Source organism: Phlebotomus papatasi, chromosome 2, assembly GCF_024763615.1.
Source record: "Phlebotomus papatasi isolate M1 chromosome 2, Ppap_2.1, whole genome shotgun sequence".
Lineage (NCBI taxonomy): Eukaryota > Metazoa > Arthropoda > Insecta > Diptera > Psychodidae > Phlebotomus > Phlebotomus papatasi.
Window position 1 is genome coordinate 20110560 of NC_077223.1, and position 11328 is coordinate 20121887.

The following is an 11328-nucleotide window of genomic DNA, read 5'->3' on the forward strand; positions in this document are numbered from 1 at the left end:
GCCTCTAAGGAAATTTCCACGGAGAATTTCGTGGAAATAAAGAGGATTTTTCCAAATTTTCAATGGGCTGACTGCCGATTATACCGCTAATAATCCATAAGAAAAGCCGTGGAAATATTCATCAGAGAAAAGTCCATGGAAACTCGCGGACATTTCTTATTAGACGGTCCTATGCAGAGTTCCGCAAACGTCCATGGAACACTAGGAAAAAATTTAGCGTCAAATTACATCTTGGAAGCTTACGCGGATTTTCAGAGGGGAAATCAGCAGAAAAGGCTGCTGGAAATCCAGTGGAATCCCTGCGGCCGTTGGCTATAGGGGATCCAGTTGGCCGCCAATTTGACAAAACTTTTCCATATTCTGTAATGAAGAACATCCTTTTTACAAATTTATCTTGTTAATTTGACAAAACATTTTTTTCTGAGTATGAGAGGGCAAAGGATCTCAAGTCTATCTCTAACGCTTTGATATCACAGAAGAAAATATTTCGTAAAATTGTTCGTAATTGTTTGTGAATTCCCACTGGGAAGTTACGAAATGCTCGTAAATCGTATAACCGACTAAAAAGTTCGTAAATGTTTATACTTTTTCCATAAACATTGTTCGCAAAATAATTACTTAGCGAACATTTTTGTTCTTTTACAAAGATTTATTCGTAAATGTTTGTAAAATTTTGACAATTGTTCGTAAAGTTTTGTCAGACAAACGAAAAAGTATAAAAAATGTTAGTGTATTATACGACTTACAAGCATTTCCTAAGTGCCCAGTGGAAATTCACAAAAATTTACGAACAATATTATGAAATGTTTTTATCTGTGCTGTAAAGATGAATTTTTATCTTCAGATTTTCTTTTTTTTAAATAGGCTAAATTAAGCTAATTCAAAATCTGCTCCAAATGGAAATTTTTCGCTACTCCAAATGGAAACGTCATTGTTTTCATGATAAATACAGTACTAAATTATTATATTTATATATTTTCTATACCACAGTTTCATTATTCAGTTAATTTTGCTCTAAATAAAGCGAAAATCTATTCATATTCACAAATTTTAATTCGTTAATTTCTCAGAAAAATTAAAAGTGTACCTTTTCACCGTCGAATTTTTCATCGATCGACCATGTTTTTCAATGAAAAACACAATAAAGTGACTGCTGTTTATTCATTTTGTTTAATATTTATGTCATATTTCTGGCTAATTTTACTTAAATTCAGTGCTAATCTTTATTGTTAACGGTACGTGAAGTTTTCAAATGAAATAATTACCTATTTCGTGAACAAAAAGGGTTTTTCTGAAGTGTCTGCAAATGCTTCAATAGGAAACCCCGGAAATATGATTTTTTGGAGAGATTTTCTTATTGTTTTAGATGGGAAAGGAGAAAAGACCAGGAATAAGAACAAATCGTGCACTCAAGAGCAACTCAACAAGGTTTCTGAAGCCTTTCGTCGCGGTTTCACTTACACTGTTTGTCTCCAATTAGAAACTTTCCCTTGTCTCTATTTGGATTAATTTGTTTCCAATAGAAGCATTTTACGCTCGCGTATTTTTCTTGTATTTAAGAAATTTTCAAATTATATCTAAAGAATTTTCACTAAACAGTAACATTCTAGAAGAGTCAAGGAGTAAATTTATGTAATTTTCTTCAGAAAAAATATGAACTTAATGTGTAAACTTAAAATTGAAATCTTTAAAGTGAATCTCGAGAACTGTTCGACGAATGTCTTAATTTTTTTTAATTGGTCTAAATTTTCTGGACTACAACATAAACATAAAAAATTGAAAATCGCATGCTTAGATTTCGAGATAAACTACAAAACGTGATTTTTAACCGGTTTTTCAAACAAACTAATAGCACAGAAATCGTCGTACGCGCGAGTAGATATATTAAAAAAAAAATTATGAAGATATCTATCCAAACCAGAGATATTGCGTACTACGGCCGGCTGGACGGCCGGCCAGACGGCAGCCGGACCCGAAATTGCCGGCTTATGATTTTCGGCATCAGGGATGTTCAAAACATATACCCTGTGAATTTCAACTCGATCTGAGCACTTTGAGAAAATCCGAAGATTACAATAGGTGTGATTAGAAGGAATCACACCTAAAAAACATTATCTCAAGACTTTTTTTTTATTTTTCCCCGCATCCACTCCATCCTCTCAAAAACTATAAATCTTTTTATTTATTTCGAAAACGGTTCCTACGATTTTTGGAGGTGGTCCAGGTGAACATATCGTCCACCTAGGGTAAAGTGGTACAAGTTGAACAATGGTACAAGTTGGACAATGCAATGGTACAATTTGAACAGGGCTTTTTGTCTTGATAAATTTAGTGCTTCATTTTTATTTGTATATTTTTAATGCTTTACTTTTATAATATGGTTCCTTGTGCTTAAAAATAAATTTTATAGGGGAAAGTGCCCATGCTTGATACCATTGGAAGCTTCGTAATGACTAAATTTTTCCTATGTTTCTCAATAAACGTGACCCCGCAATATATTTTAAAAACTGGCTACTTTCCTATACTTTTAAAAAATGGTTACGATGAGTCACATATATATTGTGGAAACATAGAAAATTTAGTCATTACGAAGCTTCCAATGGTATCAAGCATGGGCACTTTCCCCTACTGTTTTTATCAAGAAAAAAGCCATATCCAATTTGTACCGGCGAATTGTCCAACTTGTAACACTAATTCCAAAATATATCACTTTACCCTATGTCGTAAAACATCGCTATCTTTAATTTTTGAAGATTAACACTAAACGTACCTATCGTTTTTGGTCGTTTTTCCTAGCGCGATCGGTCAAATGACAGACCTCGGTAGGTAGGATACTCAACAAAGTTGATCTTGGAATAGAGGAAAAAAAATAAAATTTAAAAACACTGAAAAATATTACATGCATATTTTAAGAAATTCATAAAGTTTCATAGTGACATTGCACCGTTTAATTATGTGCTAATTTTAAATAGTTTTTCAACTGGTCGATTTGCCCGGTCTTTTAGTAGTTTTAGTCTTTTAGTAGGTTTAGTTGGTTTAGTTAGTGTTAAAGTTTAACCACTGCAGAGCAAAGGGTCCATTTTCAACCGATTTGATTAAATTTGGACTTTTTGAAAAGGACTTAAAATACCCGTAAATTACTTATTTTTCTCGTATTTACATTTTTTATTTGTCCGTATGCTTGTGACCTTGTAACTAGTGCCAGAACATTCTAAAATACTTATTTCTTTACCGATTGTAGATTTTTTAATGCTTTTTATAACATGAAAAATAAAATCATGCAGGGCAGCGATCTATATTTCGTGAGTTTATGCAATCTGCAAAGCTAGGACGCTTTGCCCTCTCTTTTTCCGTATTATCAGCCAATCACCATTACCAACAAAGAAAACTTGTTTGAAAATATGTCAGAGAACTTTTTATAGAAATGTTCTCATCAAATTATTAAATTAAATTTATTGATTGAAATCATAAAAATCGATATCGAAAAGGATTTCTCGTGAATTTGAAATTAAAAACTCATAGAAAACTTTCGAAGGAAGTTTTCAAGAGAAAATTTGAACTACTTAGGATTCCTTTTCCTTAAAAAAAATAATATTCATCCTTTTAAAAACTAATGAATAAGTTTGTAAACTATACGTATCTGAAACATTTACAGAAAGAATTGTCAAAATCGGATTAAATAGGACTAATGCGATTACTTTAAGCAAAGACTAAATCTAAATTTTAATTTAAGACCTTTCTGATGCATTTTTATAAATACTTTTCTTTTTGGATATTATTCTTAAGTTTTTAAGCGCAATTTCCTCCAAGAAAAGCTTACTCGGGATTCATGAGAACGTTTTTGTAGCTTTTTTTTTTAAAATCGGTCAAATAGAGTAAATATACTTAATTCTCCGGTGAATTTTCTAAGTAGTTTTTCCAAATGTCTAAAGATCGATCTATAAAGTCCTAGTAAAGGATTATAATTATTTTTCAATAAGCTTAAATATCACGAAATTAGGATTTTTTGCAGTTTTTTTTTAGTAAGCTTTTGTATATTCGACGTTTCTTAGAGAAAATTATCCATTTTCCTAATAAATAGCTCACATAATTTAATATTTTGTCGCCTTATTAAATCTAGAATTGTTTATTCAAGTTTTTAAATTAATATTTTTTCTAGGTCACAAATTATGGGTCTGATCTGTCCCCAAAAACGTTGAAAGATCTCGGACAAGATTCCAAAAAAGTAATCCATCAAGGAATCTCTAAGATTTTTCATCATTCCCAGCTTCAGGAGAAGTCAAAAGAATTAAATTATCATGATAATAATGTAATTTATTTCACTGCAAATTTAATTAAATTAATTACAATTATAATTTTAAATGATATTGCGTGGTAGTCATAGAAGAGAATTTTATATCCGACTGATAAAGGAAAAATAAATTATTTGAATCTAGTGATACCCTGGCTATTAATCTCAGGAGCCTTTCAGAGAACAAAGGAGACTCGCTGCACTTCCTGTAAAATTGGTTCCAGGCAATGCCTTCCGGAGCCATGGTGAGTGGAAAATTTTAAATTTCGTGTTTCAATCTGTAGGATTTTGAATGACGAGAAGGATGAAATCCTTGTCGGGAGCTACCATTATCTCATGCTTCTTTGATCTGACCCGGAGGAAGGTGAGGTCATTCGATGGGTCCAAGTCCCTCACCACGCTCCTGGCCTTGTCTGCCAGCTGACTCATCAGTCCCGCATACTGTACGGTCGTGGTGTTGTCAAGGGTACTCTTAACAGGAATGCCTGTAAAAACAAAAACAAAAAAAAACATTTATTATTCATTCCCCGGATACTCTTCTTTCCTGGTCCAGACCTTCGTTGTTCACAACAATTGTCCCGACTACGCCTTTATGGGACTGAATCCTCTTGAGAGTCTCTTCTACTTCTTGTGACTAGAACAAAAAACAGATTACAGTTATTTAAGTCTTTTAGGATCCAGAAAATATTAACTTACCATCTTGCAGAAATTCTAACTAATGAAATCCGTAAATATAAAAAATTATTGATGTCACTGCGGGTTGTTTTGGTCACTGAGAAGTGGGTGGGGAATGTGAGGTTATGTCTGAGTTAAGAGTGGTGAATTTAGAAAGAGCGCCAAAAGCACCCAAAATTTAAAGCGTAACGGATTTCTGATGAATACAGGGTGGACCCGGTGGACCAGGTGACTGCCCAAGGACCATTTTCCCTGTCCTTATTTTTACTCCCGGATGAATTTACATAAATTATAGTAATTTTTTATAGCATAGTGATAATATAAGCTGGCTCATTCACGGAAATATTAGAACCAGAGATATAGCCATTTTAAAATGATATTTTTGACTCCTAATAGCTCGGGTCAGGGGATTTGGGGAGCCTAAATTTAATTTAATCGAAAGGTCTTAGATCCAGCTATAACATACTAAAATTTGAGATCGATCGATACCATAAGGCAGACCTGCGCTCGTTAAAAGCCGTGTAATATCGGAAATTTTGTGTTGATAATTTTAATGTTAATTACAGTTATTAATGGAAATTACAGAAATTAGGGTAAATTAAGCTAATTCAAAACCTGCTCCAAATGGAAATTTTTCGCTATTCCAAATGGAAACGTCATTGTTTTCAAGATAAATTCAATACTAAATTATTATAGTTATTTTCTATAATACAGTTTCATTTTTTAGTTCATTTTGCTCCAAATATAGCGAAAATCCATTCATATTCATAAATTTTAATTTGTTAATTTCTCAGAAAAATTAAAAGTGTACCTTTTCACCATTGAATTTTTCATAGATCGACCATGTTTTCCAATGAAAAACACAAAGAGGTGACTATTGTTTATTCGTTTTGTTTAATATTTATGTCATAATTTCTGGCTAATTTTAGTTAAATTAAGTGCCTAGTCTTTATTGTTAACGGTACGTGAAGTTTTCAAATGAAATAATTACCTATTTCGTGAGCAAAAAGAGTTTTTCTGAAGTGTCTGCAAATGCTTCAATAGGAAACCCTAGAAATATAATTTTTTTGGAGAGATTTTATTATTGTTTTAGATAGGAAAGTAGAAAAGACCAGGAATAAGAACAAATCCTGCACTCAGGAGCAACTTAACAAGGTTTTGGAAGCCTTTTGTCGCGACCTTTTGTCGCGCACTGTTGCATAGTGTTATAGGAATTATAGAAATTACTGAGGCTTTCTAGGACTCTACGTAAAAAGTAAAAGAGATAAACATTTTTAGTCAGCAAATTAGAATTTTCGGCAGTAAAAAAAAACAATTTTGATCAGTGAAATTTCAAAAACCATCATATTCCTTTAAATCTTTTAAATCAAATCGCAAATGCCACGATGGATCTATATCTATACCATTTTTTCCTTTTCCCTTTGCCAAGTATATAATACTCATTATACACTATTTTCGGGCATAGTTTATGATTTTCTATTATTTATATTTCGATCAATTTTAATCGAATCATCGGTAGGCATACTGACTAATAGGCTTTCTTAACCCTTTAACTCTTTCCGGACCACAGCATATGCTGCAAGCTAATTTCACAATTTTTAATCAAAAATATCTAAGCTCAGGAATTAATTGAGGTCCTACAAAAAATATCTCACATTTGGACATCCTTATAGTTTGTAATCATCCACAAGAATAGGATTTTTATCAGTTCTGAATAATTAAAAAACATTGTTTTTCATAGAATATGCATATGCTTCTTTGGGTACTACAGTCCCAAAAGAGACGAAAGAGTTCAGGACGATTGGAACACCGGTGTCTCATAAAGAAAATAATTTTTCCTGACTACCTAAAGTTATTTTTTTTCTTATGTCCGTACATAATTGTAAAGTAGAAGGTTGAAGGAATCTAGAATATTTTTTGCAAGTCTCTAGCTATTTGCTATGTAGTAAATATTTAGGCTCAAAAATGGCGAATTTTTAAATTCTCAAATTCATAATTGATTTTAATTATTTTTATACTTCCAATTTTTTAAGCAAAACCGTTTTGGCAAATATAAACTGCAATACTCAATCGTAATATTTTTCATTAAAGCGAAAAATATTATTCATTGGTATTGTCAGAAAAATTACTCAAATTTTTGGGGTATTTTTGTCCCTATCGTTCATAGAAGCACAAAATATACCGAATCAGACTCTGTTGGACTTTATAAAGTTAGATTTAAGTAAGACTTATCATTGATTATGTTTTCCAGTATTGTTGATTTTCAGTCCGTAAAAAGTGTCTCGTCGTTAAAGGAAGATGCACACCCTTCACCTCGCCTTCCACTCTGAAGACTAACCCTAGGGCAAGGCATATTGTGTAATGTGTACCCAATCAGTCTCTGGGAATTCATAATAACGGCAGGGACTTTAGCCGCGGAACCGATTCGTCTTACAAAATAGATTTTTAATTTTTAACCTATCAAAATTGATTATTTTAATACTATTTTAAATTACTTACTAAGCAATTAGATTTTTTTTTACTTACCAAATTTACTTATATACTGACCAAAAATTTTTTTCCTTTATATTTTTTATGACCATTATGAACAAACTTACTGCTTAATCTGCAGCAGCCAAAATGAAATATCGCTGTTTACCTAACTTACCACATTTTAGAATCCTGATGACAACATTGAAAAAATTGTGGAAGACAATGTTAAAATTTCTAATAGAATTGGGCGCAAGTTGAATGGATATGTCGTGGCTAAAAGTGATGGAACTGTACTAAAGTCTACCTTTAATTCCTTGTTAACGTCGCGCTACATCAACCTTTGTCAGAAGTATTTGGAAATTGCAAGAAGCGCAGTAAGAGATCTTGATCCCACGGATGATCTGTCTACCGTTCGAATTTCAACAAATTCTTCTGAGATATTGATGATTTATGCTGAAGAGTTCATAATTGTGGCCGAGCAGCTAATGAAATGGATACAATATTGAAATTAAAGTTTGCCCTAAATGCGTGCCTATTGATGCGTTTAAAGATTGAAAGTGGTTGATAAGAATGTGTTTTGTGGTGACAACATATCCTCGTTGACAAAGAGACAATGAGGGTAAATTGAAGGTTTTAGTCGAATATTCCTCTTCGCGAAGTTAAGAAGTTTCTGTGCCCCAGTCGCCCCAGTACAATGGAAAAAATTGATAAGGAAGAACTCCTTCGCTATATTGATGAATGCTTTGATAAAATTTCCGATAAGAATGATATTCTTGAGATAATTGCTATGGATGACAACAGTAAGTTAATCTTCAATCCCATTGTGAGATTTAATCAAATTGTAAGTTCTTCAATCCTTCTAATTCAGATGATCCAATTAAAAGTACAATTAGAGATCGTCAACTGAATTTAGACTACACTGGACTGTTTGGGTCACTGTTGATGAAGGCGAGGCGTGCAGTGAGATTGATTGATGCCAATGATCAACTTGTGGAAGTTCGCGTTAGGACAAAAAAGCACGAAACTTTCATTACGCCGGATATCTACGTTACATTCATCACAGTTCAAAATCCCATTGATAAAATATAAATTTGAATTTAACGCTATTCACCATGAAAAATAGTATGTCTTGTTTATATATTCACCACTATCCCGGTTGACACAACGTACAGTCGCACAAAAAACAAACATTATTTCGTGGCCGTGAGTGTTAAGTCGCTAATCCGAGGAACTCCCACACGAAGTGTCTATGGTTTGATGCCTGATCAGCAGGAATTTTTTCCTCTCTCTGGCCTTCGACTTCCTACTAACGTTCTACCTACCTTCTTCCTAACCCTCCTCGACTGTGTAAATGTCGGAAAAAGACGCCCGGTCAGAAAATATAAAGGTCCCCCCTGTCACTGGTAAAAATAAAAGGTTCAAATTGATTCAAATTTCATCCTTTTGCAAAGGATGAATCAAATTTCAAACTTTGAATGCACACCCGTCAAATCATTGCTCTACCTGCCGATTTTACTCGGAGTTTTTTTTGAATTGTAACGTTATATTCCAGTATATTCAGAGAAAATTTGTAGATTTTCAGCAGAATTTCTACCTGGAAAATCTGTAGATTTTCGGTAGAATTTATCCTTAGAAAATCTGTAGATTTTCGACAGAATTTCTCCTGCATAGTGTCCATTACTTCACAAAAATATTGTTGATTTATGAAGAAACAGTAGGAGTTATAAAGAAAATAGTACGTTCTGCTGGTTCTGCTTAACAAACATTACCGATTAAACATTTTAGATAACTAAAAAGATGCGAGCAAAAATCTAATTTCTTAAAAATCGTTAATGGAATGATACAAAAACACGAAATTTAGGTCGTCATTTTGCTTAAAGTTTTTACTTCACTATTCTCTACTTATAACACGGCGACGCAGAATTCTTTATTTTATATAAACACTGTGATATCAATAAAGAAAACCCTTTATTGACACTTTAAGTATTTATCATGCCATACTTATTGACACTTTCAACCGATTTAGGATATGAAATTTAAACATCTCTTTATAAGAAAAGGTAAATTGCAGAAAAACATCATGTTACTTGCATTTTACCAGATACATTAAATAAATTTCATCATTTTGACAAAAGTGTCAATAGGGGTTCCCTGTCGAAGAGGTATTCCTTCGACCCTACTTTAAATGAAAACTTTCTATGAGAGTGACTTGGATTATATTTATTTTCAGTTGTGTTACATGTTGGGTATGAAAATTGATTGACTGTTATCTTAAGCTCACCCTCTTTTATAATTTCTCCCTATAGATTAATATTCTATGATTAATATTTTAAGCTCATCGAGTAACATCTGGCAGAACACTCAAAATTAAGGGGTTTTTTTTCAATCTTTTGTGATTTCGTTACTGAATCGAGCAAAACGAAATCCTCAAATTCAAAAGTCTTGAGGAATGGAAAAATATTCTTTATTTCAATTTTAAATATACAATGGCGAGGAAGCACACATACTGAGTTTTTTCAGGTGCTCCTGGTCTGGTTTTTTTTTTCAGGTGCTCCTGGTCTGCTCCTGGTAGTTGTTTAGATAGATTCTACCCAACATTGTAGCCTCCATCCAGGCGATGATAATGAGCTGGCTCGGTCATGTGTGCCGAATGCCTGATGAGAGAATGGCAGGAAAGACATGGAATCTGGAACCGGAAGATTAAAGGTCGAGAGGTCATTCTAGAAGGAGATGAAAAGATGTAGTGGATGATGACCTTAAAAAATTGAGTGTGTTTCGATGCTAGCGGGCGATGGTTTCAGATCGCCCACACCGACAATGGAGAGGTGTGGTGGTGGGGCTTTGTCTCTCCAAGGGCCGCAGTTCCACTTAAGTAAGTTAGACAGATTCTATATAGAAACACATAGGATTTTTAAAACATAGGGGAAGTGTGCCAAATTGCGGGCAGCTTCTAATTTCGGCCACTTTGAGTGTAATTTTGGCCATGCAAATAAATTAATTAAAATTATGTATGTAATCTTCGAATAGTCAATGAATTCATTTTGCTTTTAAATATTTATTCATTTTAGGACGTATTAACACAAAGACCATTAAATTTTAGGTATAATTTGAATTTAAATTGCGTTGTAAAAATTCAGTGTGGAAAGAGTCTTACAAAAAATGTGACAGATAGATTGTGTTTCTAGCAGTCTTGTGATGTGTGGTGAAGTGCAGAAGGTTTTGATTAGTTTTCATTAAAGATTGTTTCTGTTTATGTTAATAGTGAATCAATCTTTAAATTTCGGGTAAAATTTCCCAGCTGGATCCTGTATTTCGCGTAAAAAAGTATATACTTTGTGAGCGTCTCTCCGATGAGGTAGTATTGCCTATTCCGGCAACATCTTTTGCTTTCCTAAATTTATTATTCATTTTATGTTTTTTTTTTCAAATTCAGAGATCTACAATGTCCAGAGAAAAAAACCATCGCTTCTATGAAAAAGATGATGTGGAAAAGACTTTGGAAGAATTCAGGAAGGGAAAATTGCTACGGAAATCTGCACGTAAATTTGAGATGCTACTCTTCAGTTTTTCAGGACAAATTACACGGAAGATCTCTGGGCTTGTGGGTCATATAAACGAATTAAACTAAATATTAAACTCGTTCCGTTTGATGTTTTAAAATTTTCTATCCGTTGCTTCACAAAAGGTGGTCAGAAAAAAGGTGGCCAGTATTTCACACAAAGTGGCCGGAATACTACCCAAGGCAATATCCACATTTTTACTAATTTTTCAATATTTTAGGAAGTGATTTAAAGAAAACAAAGATGATAAACTAATCTTTGAGGTTCCACACAACCTTCCCGAAAGGAAGTAACAAAAAATATCAATATGAATTAAAAATATTGCATTTC

At 33.1% G+C, this 11328-nt stretch overlaps 3 protein-coding genes across 4 annotated transcripts in view; 2 read left to right on the forward strand and 1 right to left on the reverse strand.

The window, feature by feature from the left end:
• LOC129803045 (KH domain-containing, RNA-binding, signal transduction-associated protein 3-like) overlaps window positions 1-4439 on the forward strand; it is a 39823-nt gene extending 35384 nt beyond the window's left edge. For both annotated transcript variants that reach the window (XM_055849362.1, XM_055849365.1), the window contains one exon: window positions 4160-4439. The gene's annotated coding sequence lies outside the window, so the exon portion shown is untranslated. The remainder of the gene's footprint in view (window positions 1-4159) is intronic.
• On the reverse strand, window positions 4294-5092 carry LOC129803079 (dynein light chain roadblock-type 2). The gene is made up of 3 exons (XM_055849420.1): window positions 4988-5092; window positions 4847-4925; window positions 4294-4776 (listed from the first exon to the last, which is right to left on the reverse strand). The coding sequence occupies exons 1-3, from the start codon at window positions 4988-4990 to the stop codon at window positions 4565-4567; spliced, it is 294 nt and encodes a 97-aa protein (XP_055705395.1). The 5' UTR covers window positions 4991-5092; the 3' UTR covers window positions 4294-4564.
• A 2996-nt stretch (window positions 5093-8088) lies between these two features.
• LOC129800271 (dynein light chain roadblock-type 2-like) lies at window positions 8089-8527 on the forward strand. The gene is made up of 2 exons (XM_055844546.1): window positions 8089-8238; window positions 8307-8527. Exons 1-2 carry the CDS (start codon window positions 8133-8135, stop codon window positions 8525-8527), a joined length of 327 nt encoding a protein of 108 aa, XP_055700521.1. The 5' UTR covers window positions 8089-8132.
• The last annotated feature ends 2801 nt before the right edge of the window (window positions 8528-11328 follow it).

Bases quoted from the DNA above. Each gene is read 5' to 3' on its own strand.
- LOC129803079 (XM_055849420.1), bottom strand. The intron at 4,777-4,846 runs GTCTGGACCAGG...TTGTTTTTACAG, and splicing joins AATTGTTGTGAACAACGAAG to GCATTCCTGTTAAGAGTACC.
- LOC129800271 (XM_055844546.1), top strand. From the start codon at position 8,133: ATGGAAAAAATTGATAAGGAAGAACTCCTTCGCTATATTGATGAATGC. The intron at 8,239-8,306 runs GTAAGTTAATCT...CTTCTAATTCAG, and splicing joins AATTGCTATGGATGACAACA to ATGATCCAATTAAAAGTACA.